Genomic DNA, 20,209 nt, shown 5'->3' with positions numbered 1-20,209 from the left:
ACGGGAGGATTCTCACGGCCCTGCCTGTCTGGTCCCCAGGACAGCTCTGGCCTCTGGATCCGTTTCTGGTGGTCATTGCTCAGCAGCTGTGTCCCTCCCCCACTGAGTCCCCAGGGCCTGACCGACAGAGGTGGTTGTGGCCCGGCCTGGATGGGAGGGGGGTCGGGCCTCCATGTCTCCCCCTGCTGGCTCCTTAGGGAATGGCAGCCCTGGCCCAAGGCCTGGCTGCTGGAGGGAGGAGCCCGGAGTACGTCAGGACCTGTGACAGGGACACTTGGGCAGCAAAGCTGGGCTTGCCACCACCCACATCACTCGCCCTTCTATGAACTTGGAGGGACAGGAGGGTGGGAAATGGCTAAAGGCCATGGCCAGGCCCACACGCCCCCGAGTCCCCAGACCAGCACTGGGCACAGTGTGGGCAGGCCTGAGTTCTATTAAAGCCCCGAGCTGAGGCGCATTTCCCTGTCTCTGGGAGCCAAGTTTGTCCTCAGGAGAGATCAGGCAGTGGCCACTCTGCCTCCTCCTGGCCAGCCTGGCCCGTAGCTCTCTGCGGCTTGGCTAAGCCCCCTTCAAGGGCACCTAAAGGGAGCACCCTTCTAACCACCAAGGTCGGGGGGCGGGACCACAGGGCTGTCTCTGCCCGGCACGGCTTGGCCCCGTCATCTCCATGGAATGTCACCTGTGGGGCCAAACAGGCTGAGCAATTGTCCTCCAGGGAGATGCTTCTCGGGAGCCCCCACTCTGAGCCCCGCCCCACCCCCCCATCCCACCCCACCCCCATCTAGACCCACTTGGAGAAGTGGAGTGAGAACCCCTGGGGCCCATGTCAGCTTCCCTCAGTGCCTGGCCCAGCCTGGGCACAGCACATGGATGGGGCAGGACGCTGGCCACCCCGCCCCCCTGCCCGCTGAGAGCGCTGGCTCCTTCTCAGGGCCTTTGTGGGAGGGGGGAGGGGGACCAGGCCTGCCCACAGAGTCCACCTTCTGCTCTAGCTGGAGGAGAGTCCTGCAGGGATCCTGGCTGGGGAAGGTGCAGTGGGCCTGGGAGACCGACTCTCCCAGGCAGTGACACCCTCACCCTTCTGTCCACCACCCCCAACCTCCCCTGCAGAGGGTGGCAGCCCCAGGCTCTTTGCGTAATCCTGTGGCTTTGCTGTCTTCACCCAGCACCAGCGGACAGGGAAGGGCAGAGAAGGCCACCATGGCGACACTCCTCTCCCATCCGCAGCAGCGCCCTCCCTTCTTGCGCCAAGCCATCAAGATAAGGCGTCAAAGAGTCAAAGATCTACAGGATCCTCTGCCCCAAACGGCCCCAGAGGTAGGAGTGACCTCACCGGGGAGAGAGTCAGCCTGGGGGAGCACTGTGTTCTCGGTTTGGGTGCCCTGCCGTCTGACCCCACCTCTGGAAGGCTGAAACTGAGGACCAGGGAACCTCCTGCCTGCCCCTCCCTGGGCAGAGCCTTGTGGGCTACAGAGCAGGGGCTGCCAGGTGTCCTCTGGGCCACTGTGGAGAGGCCCTGTGGTCTGAGCCTCTCTGAATCCCTCCTCTGGTGGGCCTGACTCCCCATCCCCTGCTCCTCCAGCTCCAGAGGCACCAGCTCTGTTAGGTGGGGGCATCCCGGGTGTGGGGTGAGCTGTTCAGGGAGCAGCAGACCCCGAGGGCAGTGTGGCACCACCCTCACCTCCACTGCTAGCCTCACTTCCGCAGCTGGGTGAGGAGCAGCCGCCACCGATAAGAGCTGTTTCCTCTGGGGAAGGGAGGGAGGTAGGGTGTGGGTGTGGAGGCCTCGCGATACTGGGCACCCATGGACCTCAGCCACAGCAGGCCAGGGGACAGACCCCCAGGAAGCCTGCTGGGGGAACAGGTGCGGGCGTCGGTGGGGCTGGAGGCCAGGGTGCTGGGGCCCCATGTCCTTGGCCTGGTTCAGGCCTTGGAGGAGCCTTTCCTGCCCAACCTGAGGCTGCTCTGGGCCTCCCCGGACACCCTGCCTTTCCACCTTGCTCTGTAGATCCAGCCTCCATCCCACCACTTCTCCCCAGAACAGGTAAGAGTGGAGTGTTGGGGTGCAGAGAGGTGGGGAGGGTGCTGTGCACTCTCCTGCTGGCCGACGCTGATGGCAGCAGCTTGTGGTAGGGGGGAACTCCTGGGTCTCAGCCCCCTCCACTGCACAAGCCACCCCTTGTCCTGCCCTTGGCGTGAGGTGTTGGTGCCAGGGGTGGCTGATGGGGTTCCCAAGGTGACCCTGTGTGTCCCAGCGGGCCCAGATCTATGAGGACGCGCTCTACACGGTCCTGCACCGCCTCGGTCAGCCTGAGCCCAACCATGTGACAGAGGCCTCTGAGCTGCTGCGATACCTGCAGGAGGTGAGCCCAGCCCCCACCCCACCCCCTTCCTGCAGCTCCCCGTCCCGTGCTCCCAGCCACCCACCTGCCTGCCTCCCCATCAGGCCTTCCACGTGGAGCCGGAGGAGCACCAGCAGGCACTGCAGCGGGTCAGGGAGCTTGAGGTAATCCAGGGCCGGGGCCACCTGGGCAAGGAGTGGTCTGGGAAGTCCACCCCACCTCAGGGACTCAGGCCACCCCTCCTGTCCGTCCAGAAGCCAACATTTTGTCTGAAGGCAACAGTGAAACAGGCCAAGGGCATTCTGGGCAAAGATGTCAGTGGTGAGCATGGGGCGGGGTTCCCGGGGGGCTTCTTCCTGGCTCCGTCCTCTGCCATCACAGCCTGGCCCCAGGACTCTTGACTTGAGCACCCACCTCCCAGAGGCCCTGTGGCGCTGCCCCACCCCCATGCTACTGGTCCCCTTCTCTCTCCCCAGGAGGAGGCTCAGCCCTGGGGGAGGTTATGAGGGCCTCTCCCCTGGACCCAGCCAAGTCCCTAGCTGCCTCATCTTCTCCACTCCTCCCCAGGGTTCAGCGACCCCTACTGCCTGCTGGGCATTGAGCAGGGGGTGGGTGCACCAGGGGGCAGCCCTGGGTCCCGGCGGCGGCAGAAGGCTGTGGTGAAGCACACCATCCCTGAGGAGCAGACCCACCGCACGCAGGTTGTCACGCAGACGCTCAACCCTGTCTGGGACGAGACCTTCATCCTGTAGGTGGCCCCGCCCCAGCCCCCACTCTGTCTGGGTCTCCTCTGGGTGGCAGGGTCTCCCCCAGGCACTGAGATGAGTAGGTCTTCCTGGCTCAGGGGAGGGGGTTTGGCCCTGGGCAAAGACTGGAGGAAGAGCCCATCTCGAGGCATGGTAGACAGATAGTAGGGCAGATGGAACAGAACAACATGAATGCCACTCGTGCTGGGGGCAAGGAGGGTCTCGGGCCCTTGTGGGTGAGTCTGGGGGGTGCCTAAAGCTGTACCTTAAAGGAGGCAGGACGGGGTGCAGTGGCTCATCCCTGTAATCCCAGCTACTCAGGAGGCTGAGGCAGGAGAATCATTTGAACCTGGGAGGCGGAGGTTGCAGTGAGCCGAGATTGCGCCATTGCACTCTAGCTTGAGTGACAGAGCCAGACTCCATCTCAAAAAAAAAAAAAAAGCTGCAGGGATGCGGCTGGGAGGCAAGGAGTTTGGCAGGATAGGTGACAACTCTGCAACTCCATGGCTCTGGGCTGGGGTCATTTAAGGCTTTGTCTGGGGGCATCCACCCTCCAGGGCCCTCAACCATGTCCTTTTCTCCATACAGGGAGTTTGAGGATATCACCAATTCAAGCTTTCATCTGGACATGTGGTGAGTGACCTGGCCTGCCCCTAGGGATGGGAAGAGAAAGGATGTGAGTTGAAGAGGCAGAACCTCCTCCTGGAAGAGGGCATAAGCACTCTCTCTGCTTCCTTCTCAAACCTGTCCCACCAGGGACCTGGACACCGTGGAGTCTGTCCGACAGAAGCTTGGGGAGCTCACAGACCTGCATGGGCTTCGCAGGTGGGTGTTGCAGGGCTCACAGGGAAGGAGTGGGGGTCCTTCTGCCCCCCATCCCCTGACATGCACACTGAGTGCTGGGGTGCAGGCGCCTTTGGGGTCCAGGTTGCTGTGGCAGGGGGTAGATTCCAGCCTGATTCCTTCCAATGCTTGCGACATCTCCCTCACGGGAGCCTGCCTGATGCAGGATCTTTAAGGAGGCCCGGAAGGACAAAGGCCAGGACGACTTTCTGGGGAATGTGGTTCTGAGGCTGCAGGTGAGGAGAATGGGGAAAGGGGTCCAGGAGCGAGGCAGAGGGAGGGGGTTGGGAGGGACTCTGGGGAGAGGCTCCTTGTCAGCACGAAATTGAGCCTGGGGTCCGCCTCCCATTGCCTCTGCTGCCCTGACTCTGTGAGGTTCTGACACTCATGGGCCGGGCATCCCCGCCTGCCAGGACCTGCGCTGCCGAGAGGACCAGTGGTACCCCCTGGAACCCCGCACTGAGACCTACCCAGACCGAGGCCAGTGCCACCTCCAGTTCCAGCTCATCCATAAGCGGGTAGGTGGAATCCTGGGCAAGTGACTGTGCCCAGCTCCTGCGGTTGTCTGGCTGGGTTGGGGGGCTGGCTGCACCGGTGTGGGCCCTGACTGCTTACAGAGGCCTCATTGCAGAGAGCCACCTTGGCCAGCCGCTCGCAGCCCAGCTACACAGTGCACCTCCACCTTCTGCAGCAGCTTGTGTCCCACGAGGTCACCCAGCACCAGGTACTGCCCTCCCTCCCGGAGCTGGGCGCGGCCAGGGCTGCCCTTCGGGTCTAACACTCCTCCATCTGCTCCCTCAGGCAGGCAGCACCTCCTGGGACGGATCGTTGAGTCCCCAGGCTGCCACCGTCCTCTTTCTCCATGCCACACAGAAGGACCTGTCCGACTTCCACCAGTCCATGGCGTGAGTTCACAGGCCTGGGCAGAACCCCTGAGCCACCAGATCCCCCACACCCCCACCCTCCTGCAAGCTGATAGCCCAAAGTGTAATTCTTAGCAGAGTTCCCTTTGGCCCAAAATGTGAGTTTTAAGTTTTGAATCAGTTACCAACTTTAAAAAGTCCAGAGATTCTGGCCGGGTGCAGTGGCTCAAGCCTGTAATCCCAGCACTTTGGGAGGCCGAGGCAGGTGGATCACGAGGTCAAGAGATCGAGACCATCTTGGTCAACATGGTGAAACCCCATCTCTACTAAAAATACAAAAAATTAGCTGGGCACGGTGGCACGTGCCTGTAATCCCAGCTACTCAGGAGGCTGAGGCAGGAGAATTGCCTGAACCCAGGAGGCGGAGGTTGCAGTGAGCCAAGATCGCACCATTGCACTCCAGCCTGGGTAACAAGAGCAAAACTTCGTCTAAAAAAAAAAAGGTCTAGAGATTCGGTTGATGCAGTGGCTCACTCCTGGAATCCCAGGACTTTGGGAGACTGAGGCAGGAGGATCACTTGATCCCAAGAGTTCGAGGCTCCAGTAGCTATGATCACACCAACACACTCATGCCTGGACCACAGAGTGAGACCTCGTTTCTAAAAAGAATTGGAAAAGACTATCTGGAGATTTCACATACTGTTCAGATCTCCAGCTTCTCATAATGTAAGTGCTAGAACTGCAGGGCCAGAATTTTGCTGCCCTTTTTTTTTTTTTTGAGACAGAGTTTCACTCTTTTTGCCCAAGCTGGAGAGCAATGGCGTGATCTTGGCTCACCGCAACCTCTGCATTCTGGGTTCAAGTGATTCTCCTGTCAGCCTCCCAAATAGCTGAGATTACAGACATGCGCCATCACACCTGGCTAATTTTGTATTGTTAGTAGAGATAGGGTTTCTCCATGTTAGTCAGGCTGGTCTTGAACTCCTGACCTCAGGTGATCCACCCTCCTCAGCCTCCCAAAGTGTTGGGATTATAGACATGAGCCACCACACCCCGCCATTTTGCTGCTTTTTTGAGTGGCCAGAGCAGAGTGACGTGTCCGCTTCTGCGCATCATGGCTGCCACTAGGCCCACTTCAGTCACTTTCATCTCCTGAGTCCTTCTGGGCATTTGAGCATGGACCCTGTCCCTAACCCCAGCCCTGTTTTCCAGTGTCATAGCTTTCAACTCAACAAAGCTATGCCCGACATGAACAGGTCTGTGTTGAGGGCTAGTCACGTCAGGTCCTAGGAATGCCGGGGAAGGCACAGGGTCACAGCCATTCCAGCGCAGGTGAGAAGGGCAGAGATAGGCACAGCCTGCCTGGTGCGGTGGCTCAAACCTGGAATGCCGGCACTTTGGGCGGCCGAGGCAGGCGGATCACTTGAAGTCAGGAATTTGAGACCAGCCTGGCCAACATGCTGAAACCCCATCTCTACTAAAGATACAAAAATTAGCCAGGTGTGGTGGTACACATCTGTAATCCCAGCTATTCAGGAGGGTGAGGCATGAGAATGTCTTAAACCTGGCAGGTGGAAGTTCCAGTGAGCTATGATTGTGCCACTCCACTCCAGCCTGGGCGTCAGAGTGAGACTCCGTCTCAAATAAAAAAAAAGAGAGAGAGAGAGATGGGACACAGCCAGGGGCTGATCAGGGAACAACGAATAGGAGCAGGATGCTGCCTCAGGCCTGGGCTGGGACTTGGCATCTGAGAGGGAGGTAGAGGGAGACTGGGGAGTGCATTTCTGGGCCAGGGTCAGCGTGTGTACTGCTAGGATGTCAGGCAGGTGGGTGATCGGATTAGAGGGTGGGATGGCGGTGAGGCTGGGGACTGAAGCAGGCACCAGATGGGGAGGAGCCTGGTTTGCCTGCAGGGCCCAAGCATAATAATGCAGGTGGCTCAGTGTCCAGCAGGGACCTTGGCCTGTCCCCAGTCTGCTTCTCTCCCTATCCCTCATCCTTTGCCCTCCCACTGGACCTCATGTGTGTGATGTCCCCCAAACCATCTGAAAGGAAGTTCTCGATGATGCCACATGTGTCTGAAGGCTCAAGTCCTTAGATCCAATTTTTCCTTTCTTTTGTTTTTTTTTTGAGCTGGAGTTTCCCTCTTGTCACCCAGGCTGGAGTGCAGTGGCCTGATCTTGGCTTACTGCAACCTCCACCTCCTGGGTTGAAACTATTCTTCAGCCTCAGCCTCCCAAGTAGCTGGGACTACCACCATGCCCAGCTAATTTTTGTATTTTCAGTAGAGACAGGGTTTCACCATGTCGGCCAGGCTGGTCTCAAACTCCTGACCTCAGGTGATCTGCCTCTGTCGGCCTCCCAATTTTTCAAAAACAGCAAGCAATCCTGAAGTTTTAAAATCACAAAGATCTCAATCTGGGCAATTTGAAAAGCGTCAGTGAAAACAAACAAACAAAAATCCTGGCTGCGCATGGTGGCTCACACCTGTAGTCCCAACACTTTGAAAGGCCGAGGCAGGTGGATCACTTGAGGTCAGGAGTTCAAAACCAGCCTGGCCAACATGATAAAACCCCATCTCTACTAAAAATGCAAAATTTAGCTGGGCATGGTGGTGCATGCCTGTAGTCCCAGCTACTTGGGAGACAGAAGCTGGAGAATTGCTTGAACCCAGGAGGTGGAGGTTGCAGTGAGCCAAGATCGCACCACTGTACCCCAGCCTGGGTGACAGAGCGAGACTCCACCTAAAAAAAAAAATCCTGCTTATCACATTGAGCCACTAGTTTTCAATCTATGCTGATAGATGGGGCTCCACCAGGTGCCCTGGAGGAGGGAGGTGATTCCCTCCACCTGAGGCTTTGTGAACAGGAGAGGGTAACTCCCTCCTCCCAGCCCAGCAGAGGGTTTCCTGTCCCTGCAGGCAGTGGCTGGCCTACAGCCGCCTTTACCAGAGTCTGGAGTTCCCCAGCAGCTGCCTCCTGCACCCCATCACCAGCATCGAGTACCAGTGGATCCAGGGCCGGCTCAAGGCAGAACAGGTGGGCGTGCAGTGGGTGAGGGGTGCTGGGCCGGCAGGCAGGGCCCAGGGAAGGGGAAGGGGAGAAGCAGAGGTTGTCCAGGCCCCCTAAAGCCTCTCTTGGCCCTGTAGGAGGAAGAGCTGGCTGCCTCATTCAGCTCCCTGCTGGCCTACGGTCTCTCCCTCATCCGGAGGTTCCGCTCCGTCTTCCCCCTCTCTGTCTCGGACTCCCCAGCCCGGCTGCAGTCTCTCCTCAGGTCAGTGGCTCCTCTCCTGTTCCTCGGTGGGGTCAGGGATGAGGGAGCAGCAGGGCTGCTGAGGGGTGGGAGGAGTGAGTATGGTGCAGCAGGCACTTTGGACATGGCTCCTTCTGCCTTGCAGGGTCCTGGTACAGATGTGCAAGATGAAGGCCTTCAGAGAGCTATGCCCCAACACTGCCCCGTTGCCCCAGCTGGTGACTGAGGCCCTGCAGGTGTGGCAGTCACGCTGGGGATGGGGGAGACACGTGCTGGGGCTGGCAATCCCTCCCTGCTCACGGCCTCTTTGTTGACAGACTGGCACCACTGAATGGTTCCACCTGAAGCAGCAGCACCATCAGCCCATGATGCAGGTGAGGGTGCTGGGCAGGGAGGGTAGGGGGTGGTGCCTACCTCTGGCACCCCTGCTTAGCCCACCTCTGTCCCTGAAGGGCATGCTGGAGGCAGGCAAGGCCTTGCTAGGCCTGGTACAGGACATCATTGGCGACCTGCACCAGTGCCAGCGCACGTGGGACAAGATTTTCCACAAGTGAGCAGACAGCTAGGTCGGGAGGTAGTAGGGCATTGGCTCAGAACTGGAACCACAGGGACCCTGGTGTGTGCCACTGGGTAACACCTGACGCCTTTCCTCCAGTGCCCTCAAGATCCACCTCTTCCCCATGGCTTTCCGGGAGCTGCAGTGGCTGGTGAGTCCCTCACCCCTGTCTCCCAGGCCATGCCCTCCACGACAGCTGTGTGCCCCACCCTCCACACCTTTCTTTTACAGGTGGCCAAGCGGGTACAGGACCACACCACAGCTGTGGGCGATGCGGTGTCCCCAGAGATGGGCGAGAGTCTGTTTCAGCTCTACATCACCCTCAAGGAGCTTTGCCAGCTGTGCCCAAGCTCCTCGGAGAGGTGGGCAGCACGCCAACTGCCAGCGGCTTCGAGGGGACAGGGGAGGGGAGGGTGGACAAGGCCCTGGGGTCCATGCTGGCCCTAGCCTTACCAACACCGAGTCCCGGCACTCCCCAGGGATGGAGTCTTGGCCCTGGAGAGTTTCCACCGCTGGTTCCAGCCAGCCATCCCTTCCTGGCTGCAGAAGACGTACAGCGTGGCCCTGGCACGGGTGCAGCGCGCTGTGCAGATGGATGAGGTGGGGGCGGGGCCCTGGTTTGGGGTTGAGGCTTGGGCTCTGCCTGGACTTCCAAAGCATAGTAAAAGCTGGTAACACACTCTGAATGTCCCTTTTGGGTGCACTTGAGGTCAGTTGTGTGCAAAACGCTGCCTCTGGATATCCTTGGGGCTAACTGTGGCTTCCCCTTGCCTGAGCTCCCCCAGCGGGGCGGGGTCTGAGCAGAGCCTTGCTTGTCTCTTGTGAAGCTCCCTGCCCAGCTCTGTGCCTGGCGGTGGTAGCTGCTCTGAATGAGGGAAGGGGGTGGATTTGGCAGTGTCCTGAGTCCTCCTTTCTAAGCGCTCTCCTCCCCCCAGCTGGTGCCCCTGGGTGAACTGACCAAGCACAGCACATCCGCGGTGGATCTGTCCACCTGCTTTGCTCAGATCAGCCACACCGCCCGGCAGCTGGACTGGCCGGACCCAGAGGAGGCCTTCATGATCACTGTCAAGTTTGTGGAGGTGCAGCATCTTCCATGTGCCCTTTTCCCTCTTTCTAGAACAGCCACACCACCACCCACGGTTTCTCCCAAGCAGCCTCCCAAGGCCTGTGTCCTCAATCCCCCAAGTCACTGATTTTCCCATGCCCTCCCACCTGCCCTTCCTGGGTGCCCCAACCATGGATCAGTTCCCTCTGTCCAACCCCACCCTAGGACACCTGTCGCCTGGCCCTGGTATACTGCAGCCTTATAAAGGCTCGGGCCCGCGAACTCTCTTCAGGCCAGAAGGACCAAGCCCAGGCAGCCAACATGGTAAGGCCAGCTCTGGGGCTAGGAGTCTGGCTGGGTGTGGGGACCAGCCCGGGCGCTGTTCAGGGAGCTCTGCATCTCTGTTCCAGCTGTGCGTGGTGGTGAATGACATGGAGCAGCTGCGGCTGGTGATTGGCAAGCTGCCTGCCCAGCTGGCATGGGAGGCCCTGGAGCATCGGGTAGGGGCTGTGCTGGAGCAGGGGCAGCTGCAGAACACGCTGCATGCCCAGCTGCAGAGCGCACTGGCCGGGCTGGGCCACGAGATCCGCACTGGTGTTCACACCCTGGCCGAGCAGGTACCTTGTCCAACCGCACAGTCACCCCATCCTGTCTTCAGCCTGCCTGGCTCCAGCAGGACCTGGGCCAACGTCCAGCCCCAACCCCTTCCTGCATCTAAACTCAGGCTCTAAGGAACGTTCCCATCCCCAACTCATGCCCTAATCTCCCTCCTTCTACTGTTTTGTGTCTCCAGTTGGAGGTGGGCATCGCCAAGCATATCCAGAAACTCGTGGGCATCAGGGAGTCTGTCCTGCCTGAGGATGTAAGTGGCCCTTCTGCCTGCTGGCCTTCACCGCCCTGCCAGCTGTGGATCTGGGGTCATTGAAAGCCTGGGTGTTAGAGATAAGTCCCCCAGACCAGACAAGGCATGTTCTCTCTCTGGGCCTCAGTTTCTCCCGGGATGCTCACAGGAATGGGTGGGGTCACTCCACAGGCTGTCCCAGCACGGACAGTCGATGCGGGGCTGCAGCTGGGGAGGTCTTAGGCTTTGCAGCCAAACAGGCTGAGTGTACATCCTCCTCAGCTGCCTGCTAGCTTGGCTGTCCTGTTAATACAAGCCAGCTGACCTTGGGTGGGGCTACAGCATAATGGACACCTGCGATTGATGAGGGGAGGGTATTCATTCATTCATCAACTATTTATCAGGTACCCACTTTGTCTTATGCATTGATTTGAGCATTGGGGATAGGTCAGTGAACAATATGACAAAACCTGCTTTCCTGGAGCTTACATTGTAGTAGTAGAGGTAAAAGAAGACCTACTCAGTGAGCATCCATAACTACAGTGATAGTTGCAGTATAACTCCAGTTATGCACAGACGCGTGCGCACACACATATAGTGTGCTAGATGATGATAAGTGCTACGGAGAACAGTACAACAGAGAAACAGGTGGGAAGTGTCAGAGGGTTGCATTTTTAGATGATGACCAGGGAAAGCGGTGACAGCTGAGTCAAGGCCTACAGGAAACAAGGGGAGGAGCCAGGAGGAGTTCTAGGGGAAGAGCAGTCCAGGTGGAGGGAACAGCAAGGGCAGAGACCCTGAGGCAGGACCAGGCCTGGAAGCTTAAGGGCTGCAGAGGAGGCCAGTGTGGTTGGAACAGACTGAGCAACAGAGAGGGGAAGGCAGAGAGGTGGGTAGGGCTGGCATCTTACAGATGCTACAAACCGCTCTTATGGAAAGGCTCCCAGCCTGGCTTCCTCCCTCCAGGTCAGGGTTGGGGGATGGGGGTAGGGCCAAAATGGGCCAGAGCCACAACTGCCCTCCCCACCCAGGCCATTCTGCCCCTGATGAAGTTCCTGGAGGTGGAGCTTTGCTACATGAACACCAACTTGGTGCAAGAGAACTTCAGCAGGTGGGTAGCAGCCCCTGCCCCGGGTGCGCCCTCCACCTCTCCTCCCACTCCCCTCCATCCTGGGCCTCAGCATTCGTTCTGAGTGGGGGAGGTGAAACCCTTTGGTGACCCCCTTAGAGGGTGCAACAGGCTCTGCTCATGCTCGCCACAGGGACAGGGAGCTCGCCACTTCACAGGCCTCCCTGTTGTCTGCTGCCTGGCTCTGACAGCTTTGAGTTCTTCCCTAGGCTGAGCCAAAATCTGCCTGTCCTTTCTCCTTTCATCCCAGGCCTGTCTTCAGGGTCTCCCTGACTGTTCCTAGGCCCCGCTAAGGTTACAGGTGGTCCCTGCCCGTGGTGCAGGGAGAACCTGTAGTTAGGGTGTGTCGTAACAGGGACCCAGCACGCCAGGCAACAGGCAGCGGAGTCCAGCACAGGAGGCTCTGGACCACCTGGGTTCAGACTCCAGCTTCATCATTGCTTAGCAGCCTTGGGGGAGCTCCTGGTGCAGATGAGAATAGTTCTGGCTTCTGTGAGGATAAAATGGGTCATGTGAAGTGCTGAGCACAGTGTCTGTACAAAGGAAGTGGTCAGTGACTGTTAGCTGTGGTGACGATGACAATGACAGTGCCCTGCCTCCCTGTAGAATCTGGGCCCTGAGGAGGCTGCCCGACCTCCTAGAGTTCTGTTCCACCCCCACAAGTACAGCCAGGGCCCCTTGGAGTCTGGCCATCTTTATTTCTTACACCGTGTATATATATATTTTTTATTTTTTATTTCTTTTTGAGACGAAGTCTTGCCCTGTTGCCCAGGCTGGAGTGCAATGGCATGATCTCAGCTCACTGCAACCTCTGCCTCCTGGGTCAAGCGATTCTCCTGCCTCAGCCTCCCAAGTAGCTGGAATTACAGGCTCGAGCTACCATGCCCAGCTAATTTTTTGTATCTTTAATAGAAATGGGGTTTTGGCATGGAACTCCTGACCTCATGATCTGCCCACCTTGGCCTCCCAAAGTATTGGGATTACAGGCATGAGCCATCATGCCTGGCCTAATTTTTCATTTTAATTAAAAAAAATTTTTTTCTGTGTTTTTTTTCCCCTGTGTGGTATTTCAGGATATTTTTTTACTTTCTTGAGATGGAGTCTCGCCCTGTCACCCAGACTGGGGTGCAGTGGTGAGATCTCCGCTCACTGCAACCTCCGTCTCCTGGCTTCAAGCAATTCTCCTGCCTTGGCCTCCCAAGTAGCTGGGATTACAGGTGCCCACCACCATGCCCGGCTAATTTTTTTGTACTTTTAGTAGAAACAGGGTTTCACCATGTTGGCCAGGCTGGTCTTGAATTCCTGACCTCGTGATCTGCCCGCCTCGGCCTCCCAAAGTGCTGGGATTACAGGTGTGAGCCACCGTGCCCAGACTAATTTTTTATTTTTTTTGAGACAGAGTCTCGCTCTGTCACCCAGGCTGGAGTGTAGTGGCGCAATCTCAGCTTGTCTCCCCAGTTCAAGTGATTCTCCTGCCTCAGCCTCCCGAGTAGCTGGGACTACAGGTGCCCACCACCACGCCTGGCTAATGTTTGTATTTTTAGTAGAGATAGGACTGATCCCACCTGCCCCTGGCCAACCCCATGTTGGCCAGGCTGGTCTTGAACTCCTGGCCTTGTGATCTGCCCACCTCAACCTCCAAAAGTGCTGGGATTACAGACGTGAGCCACCACCTGTAATATTTTATTTTTTTCACTTTTAAGCTCTGTTGGACTTGATCTTAGACCAGATTTTTCCACGTAAACCAGAGTTAAACCTCTACCAAGAGGGAAGTTTTGCTCAGTGCTGTCTCACGAGCCTTTAGAACACCACCAGTTACGATAGCTTACGCCTGTAATCCCAGCACTTTGGGAAGCCGAGTTGAGTGGATCACTTGGGCTCAGGTTTAAGACCAGCCCAGGCAACATGGCAAAATCTAGTCTCTTCAAAAAAATACAAAAATTAGCCAGGCATGGTGGCATGCACCTGTAGTCCCAGTTACCTGGGAGGCTGACGAGGATCACTTGAACCCAGAAGGTAGAAGCTGCAGTGAGCTGTGATGGTACCCCTGCACTCAGCCTGGGTGACAGAGGAAGACCCTATCTAAAAAAATTTTTTGAAAGAACAGTGCCTGGTACATTATGGGCACTTAAATGTGTTGCACAAGTTAATTAACTACTTTTTTGGGTGGGATGGAGTCTTGTGCTCCTGATCTCAAGTGATCAGCCCACCTTGGCCTCCCAAAGTGCTGGGATTATAGGTGTGAGCCACTGCGCCTGGCCATGCTCCCTTTTTTAAGACAGGGTCTCACTCTTGTTACTCAGGAGTGCAGTGGTGTGATCTCGGCTCACTACAGCCTCATCTTACTGTGCTCCAGCTATCCCTCCCACCTCAGCCTGTTGAGTGATCTCAAACTCCTGGACTCAAACCATCCACCTGCCTCAGCCTCCTGAAGTGCTAGGATTATAGGTGTGAGCTACCTTGCCCAGCCATGAACCTTTTTTTTTTGAGACTTGCCCAAGCTGGAGTGCAGTGGTGTGATCTTGGCTCACTGCAACCTCTGCCTCCCAGGTTCAAGCGATTCTCGGGTCTCAGCCTCCTGAGTAGCTGGGATTACACACACATGCCACCATGCCAGCTAATTTTTGTATTTTTAGTAGAGATGGGGTTTCACCATGTTGGCCAGGATGGTCTTGAACTCCTGACCTCATGATCTGCCTGCCTCGGCCTCCCGAAGTGCTGGGATTACAGGCATGAGCCACCATGCCCGGCCTGTCTTAAATCATGGTTTGGTCACTGGGGGCCTGGCCTCCTCCCTGTCTCCAGCCTTGTTTGTGGGTTCTATTAGCCTGCTGGGAAGGGCTCTTCACTGAGGTTGAGTGTTGGATAGGACTGACCCCACCTGCCCCTGGCTCGTCCTCCTCTACCTGCCCTCTCCCCAGCCCACCTGGGGCAGGAAGCAGAGGGGGAGGGTGGAGGTGGGAGGAGCTGGGGTGGGGCTGGGTCCCCGAGGCCTACCTGCGTCTGAAGAGTATCTTTGCTTCCTCCTCTGCTGCCGCCTGCCTGCCGTGCTGTGTCCGCATCCCTCTGGTCCCCCCTCATCCTTCTGGCCCCGCCCCACCCCAGCCTCCTGACCCTGCTCTGGACCCACACGCTCACAGTGCTGGAGGAGGTGGCTGCCTCCCAGCGCAGTTCGTCCCTGGCCTCCAAAAGGCTGAAGATTGCCCTGCAGGTAACAGAACTGGTCACAGCAAGGATAACCCTAGTGGGAGGGTGCCTGGGGTCACTCACCTCTGATGTCTTCCCCAGAACCTGGAAATCTGCTTCCATGCTGAGGGTTGTGGCCTGCCACCTGAGGCCCTGCACACAGCAACTTTCCAGGTAGGGGGTTTGGGTGAGCTTCCCTGTAGGAGGTCAGGGGAAGCCGCCTTTCAGCACTCACCTGTATCCAGGACCAGCTACCTAACTTATGGGGCTCAGTACAAAATGAAAAGCTGTGCCCCTTATTCAAAAATTCTTACAAATTTTAGAACACTGATGACAGAACCTGAAGCCAAGCCTGAGTCCTCCTGAGCACAGGGGTCCTGTGTGCCTGCATGGTGGGGTTGGAGGGGAGGGAGGCCGGGAAAGCCAGTCTTGTCTGTGCCTCTGTCCTGCTGTGTGACTGGCCTGAGGGTGGCCTGTGCCTGCAGTCCCATGACCCACTATTTTCCATTTCAAACGGACGTCTTACCCTTGACTGTGAGCTCCTGGAGGGCAGGCCCGGGCTGTGGTAGCGTGCGCACTCCAGGTGGCTTCTCAGCTGTATGTGTTCCCAGGCTCTGCAGAGGAACCTGGAGCTGCAGGCAGCATCCAGCCGGGAGCTCATCCGGAGGTACTTCTGTGGCCGAATCCAGCAGCAGGTGAGGCCCCTCTCCCTTGCACTGTGCCCTCTGCAGGTCCTGGAGCACCTTGCCCCTACTGTGTCCCCATTCACCCTGTCCGTGCTCCCCACCCTAGTCAGAAACCATCTCTGAAGAGCTGGGGGCTGTGACAGTCAAGGCCTCCTACCGCACCTCCGAGCAGAAGCTGCATGTGGAGCTGCTCAGCGCCTCCAGCCTGCTGCCCCTGGACTCCAACGGTGAGCGGAGGCTGACCTTTGGCCACTCCCCAAAGAGGAGTAGTTCCCTCCTGGCCCTCCTGTCTCAGCATCCCTGGGGGCTCTGCTCACCCTACAGGAGCTCTAGGTGCATTTCCTCCAGTTACCAGGAGGGGTCAGTGCTGCTGAGTGGGGTATAGCTGTGGGGGTGGGGTAGCTGAAAAACCCTCAGCTGATGCACTCCCCCCGGCCACTTGCCAGGCTCCAGTGACCCCTTTGTCCAGCTGACCTTGGAGCCCAGGCATGACTTCCCTGAGCTGGCCGCTCGGGAGACCCAGAAGCACAAGAAGGACCTTCACCCATTGTTTGATGAGACCTTTGAATTGTGAGTGGGTCTCCCTTCTTCTCCCAGTGCCTCCCCCTCCTGGGCTCCCTCAGGCCTGCTTCTTCTGGCTGAGGTCAAGCGGCTCCCCTGAGATAGCCTAATCTGGGTCCAAGGGATGGGGCACCTGGACAAAAGTTTGCGGCTAGACACGGTGGCTCATGCCTGTCATCCCGGCACTTTGTCATCCCACCAACCTGGCCAACGTGATGAAACGCTGCCTCTACTAAAAATGCAAAATTAGCCCAGTGTGATGGTGGCGCATGCCTGTAATCCAGCTACTTGGGGTGCTGAGGCAGGAGAATCATTCAACCCAGAAGGTAAAGGCTGCAGTGAGCTGAGATGGTGCCACTGCACTCCAGCCTGGGCGACAGAGTGACTCCATCTCCAAAAAAAAAAAGGGCTGGGCACAGTGGCTCACGCCTGTAATCCCAGCACTTTTGGAGGCCAAGGCTGGTGGATCATAAGGTCAGGAGTTCGAGACACCCTGGCTAACATGGTGAAACCGTGTCTCTACTAAAAATATAAAAAATTAGCCAGGCATGGTGGCATACCCCTGCAGTCTCAGCTACTCTGAGGTAGGAGAATCACTTGAACCTGGGAGGTGGAGGCTGCAGTGAGCTGAGATCGTGCCACTACACTCCAGCCTGGGCAACAGAGCAAGAACCCATCTCAAAAGAGTTTGCTTCCCCTGGGGGCAGGGATGGACTCCACATGTTGAACTTAGGGACTTCTAGGGAAGGGTCCTGTCCCTGAGGTTCTCAGTAATCTGCTCCTAGTTCCTCAAGACAGGTGGGCAGGGGACGCAGGACCCCTGGTTTAAAGCATCACCCACAGTCAGAGCAGACATTGCACCATATGGTTGAGAGGCGCCAGGCTGAGAGCTGGCTTTGCAGTCCTAACCCTGGCTGGTTCCCAACACCAAGCGGGTGATCCCATGTGTTGGGGCTGGGGGTGGCCGTGCTGGGGCTGGCAGCAGAGCCCTGACTCTCCCTGCAGCCTGGTGCCTGCTGAGCTGTGCCGCAAGCCTGGGGCATGCCTCCTGCTCACCGTGCTGGACTACGACACACTGGGGGCCGACGACCTGGAAGGGGAGGCCTTTCTGCCGCTGTGTGAGGTGCACGGGCTGAGTGGCTCTGAGGAGCCTGGTGAGGTGCCTCAGACCCGCCTGCCCCTCACGTACCCCGCACCCAATGGTAGGCCTGAGCCCAGGGAAGGGTGGTGATACAGGGACAGGGGCCTGTAAAGCTCAGACAGGGGCCCCAGCGAGGCAATGCCAGGGTTGGAGAACAGCCTCTCTGGAGATGGGAGCTAGTGGGACAGCCATGGCCCGTGTCTAATCAAGAGCCCAGTGAACTTTAAGTGAAACATGACTCTCCCTAGTGGGGATGTCACCAAGATGTTTACCTGGGGAGAAGGGCCTGGATCTCACTCAGTGGGGTCACAACCCTGCAGAGCATTTCTGGTATCTGAAACAGTCTGGTGCTTGTGCATGTATTATGAGCAAGTGCTAAGCACTTGACACATGCCAGCCAATGAAGCAGATATTATTAGCACTCTTTTATAGATGAGTAAACTGAGGCATAAAGAAGTTAATTTGCTAGCTTTAGGTTCTCATATAAAAAGGTAATATAACCAGACCAGGCACAGTGGCTCACGCCTATAATCCCAGCACTTTAGAGGCAGAGGTTAGGAGTTCAAGACCAGACCGGCCAACATAGTGAAACCCTGTCTCTACTAAAAATACAAAAAAAATTAGCCAGGCAGTTCCAGCTACTCAGGAGGCTGAGGCAGGGGAATCACTTGAACCCAGGAGGCAGAGGTTGCAGTGAGCTGAGATTGTGCCACTGCACTCCAGCCTGGTGACAGAGTAAGACTCTGTTTCAAAAAAAAAAAATAGCCAAACCTTAGCAAGTTTCAGCCATGGCTGTCAGGCCACCTCCTGAGCTGGGCTGGTTCAGGTTTGTCACTGGTTTCCTTCCAGGTTGTCGGGGCGGGGGATGGGGCAGTGTTGTGTGCCCACCCCCCCCCCCCCACCCTTCCCTACCACCACCAGCCATTGCCACTCCCCTGGCATCTGACTCCGAAACCCCTCTCTCCACAGGGGACCCAATCTTGCAGCTGCTGGAGGGCCGGAAGGGTGATCGAGAGGCCCAGGTTTTTGTGAGGCTGCGGCGGCAGCGGGCCAAGCAGGCCTCCCAGCATGCCCTGTGGCCTGCACTGTAGCTGTGGAGGTTTGCAGTGAGGCCAGGTACCTGGTGGGGACCTGCAAGGGCTTACCTGAAAGGTCTGAGGCTTCCCCGCCACAGCACAGCCCTCCAGCCTGGCCTAACACTTAAGGAGCCCCAGTATGCAGACCTCCTCCCTGCCTCCCACAGTGATGATGGCTCAGCAGAGATATCTCTACTCCGCCTCCCTGCTGCCAGCCCTGGCTGCAATTTCTCCGCCACCTCCCAGCACCAGGGGAAGCAAACCCTGCCCCTGCCCACCTCTCGGAAAACCTGCTCTGGTGGACAGGGGATCTGGCCATCCGTCTCCTGGTCTTCCTGTTCCACCTATTGGGGTGGGGGCCAGGTTCACTGGGAGCAGGGCTGCAGGCACAGAGCCTCCTGGGGAAGGGACAGGGGACCCTGCCAAAGATGAGGCTCCAGCTGTCCTGGGGGGAAGGTGGTGACCGTTACTAGAGGGAAGCTGGGTCTTCTCCCCAGGGACTGCCAGCACCCAGGCCAGGAAGCCTGGAACCTTCTGGCTCTGAGGGATCGAGAGCTGGCAGGTGGCAGGGGATGGCACAGACAGACAGAAGCAGAAAGGACTGTTTGGCCACTGTGTCTGCTGCACTCAACTCCTCCCCAGAAAGCACCTGCCACCCCAGATAGCACCTGCCACCTTGAAACTTTCCTAGCAAAAATAAAAACGAACCCATTGTCCTCTTAGAAAATGTACCTTTGGCCTATCGTGGGGCCCAGAATGCGACAAGCCAGGCCAGTTGGTTTCCTCCTTGGCCCTCAGGGGACCTTGAGCTACCCCCACCCTGGGGCAGCTACAAAGCAGGGAGGTGGGTATAGGAGTAACTGAGGCAGAGGCAGGGTTGGGGTGATTTTTGGCTGTGGGCTTTGAACAACTGGTTTCACCAGAAATACTAGGTCCTGTGGCCACACCCAGGATAGGGACCTGTTCCTCAGGGGAGCATAGTCAGCAGGGACTTCCCAGGGGTGCAGGTGGAGGCTGAGGGGCTGCTCTTGAGACAGTAGGGTGTACAGGAGCTGGGGTCCCTACCCTGCCTGGGGGGTGTCAGTGCCTGAGGCCTGGTCATCACATCATCCTAGCTGTGTGACCCTGGTTCCACACCTGAACCTCTGAGTCTGCACAAGATGCTGGGAGGTGAGGTTAGCCAAGATGACCTCCAAGCCCCCTTGTAGCTGTAAACCTGAGACCACACAGAAGATCCCACCAAGGTGTTTTCTCACCCCAACTGGGAGCAGGGCGGGGCAAAGGAGGCAGGAGGCAAGATGGCTTCTAGGCTCTACCAGCAAATTATCCCGATGGGAAGGCACTGGGTTTTTTGTTTTTGTGATGGAGTCTCACTCTGATGCCCAGGCTGGAGTGCTTATGACATAATCTCAGCTTACTGCAACCTCTGCCTCCCAGGTTCAAATGATCCTCCTGCCTCAGTCTCCTGAGTAGCTGGGACAATAGGTATGTGCCACCACACCTAGCTAATTTTTGTATTTCTTTTTTTCAGTAGAGACGGGGTTTCACCATGTTGGCCAGGCTGGTCTCACTAATAGCTGACCTCAAGTGATCTACCCACCTCAGCCTGTTTTTGTTTTTGAGATGGGGCCTCACCGTCACCCAAGCAGGAGGCAGTTTTGCGATCATGGCTCACTGCAACCTCGACCTCCTGGGCTCAAGTGATCCTCCCACCTCAGCTTCCCTAGTAGCTGGGACCACAGGCCTGCACCACTGTGCCCAGTTGGGAAGACACTGTTCCTCTGAGAAACAATTAGGGGTCCTATTGCTTTTTGGAAACCATCAACAGGGAAGCCAGTCATCACTAACCACACAACCCTCAAGAGTCCTAGGGCCTGGGAGGCCTCGGTATCCAAGGCTAAGCGTTCCTGTGTCAACCCCGGCAGGCCTAGGTTGGAGAGCA

The 20,209-nt window shown here is 57.5% G+C and overlaps 1 protein-coding gene across 6 annotated transcripts; it reads left to right on the top strand.

Annotated features, from left to right (window-relative positions):
- The first annotated feature begins 971 nt into the window (after positions 1-971).
- UNC13D (unc-13 homolog D) lies at positions 972-18,994 on the top strand. Of its 6 annotated transcripts, XM_078374674.1 has the most exons (34): positions 972-1,029; positions 1,167-1,317; positions 2,009-2,044; positions 2,256-2,363; positions 2,447-2,506; positions 2,597-2,663; positions 2,910-3,090; positions 3,677-3,721; positions 3,845-3,913; positions 4,098-4,167; positions 4,345-4,449; positions 4,563-4,655; positions 4,733-4,836; positions 7,715-7,832; positions 7,943-8,067; positions 8,192-8,282; positions 8,364-8,420; positions 8,499-8,596; positions 8,702-8,753; positions 8,834-8,964; positions 9,082-9,202; positions 9,538-9,681; positions 9,873-9,971; positions 10,058-10,264; positions 10,441-10,509; positions 11,520-11,599; positions 14,723-14,828; positions 14,906-14,977; positions 15,415-15,498; positions 15,596-15,716; positions 15,936-16,059; positions 17,056-17,252; positions 18,161-18,277; positions 18,583-18,876. In XM_078374674.1, exons 2-34 carry the CDS (start codon positions 1,201-1,203, stop codon positions 18,738-18,740), a joined length of 3,426 nt encoding a protein of 1,141 aa, XP_078230800.1. In that variant the 5' UTR covers positions 972-1,029; positions 1,167-1,200; the 3' UTR covers positions 18,741-18,876. The 6 variants fall into 6 exon arrangements, 5 of the variants coding, with proteins under 5 accessions (XP_078230800.1, XP_035157675.3, XP_054112483.1 ...); XM_035301784.3 differs by having other exon boundaries at positions 18,161-18,994; XR_013535995.1 differs by lacking the exon at positions 15,936-16,059 and having other exon boundaries at positions 18,161-18,994.
- Positions 18,995-20,209: the final 1,215 nt, after the last annotated feature.

Source organism: Callithrix jacchus, chromosome 5, assembly GCF_049354715.1.
Source record: "Callithrix jacchus isolate 240 chromosome 5, calJac240_pri, whole genome shotgun sequence".
NCBI classification, from domain to species: domain Eukaryota; kingdom Metazoa; phylum Chordata; class Mammalia; order Primates; family Cebidae; genus Callithrix; species Callithrix jacchus.
The sequence above is the reverse complement of the archived record's forward strand: the minus strand, read 5'-3'. Positions and strand labels throughout refer to the sequence as shown.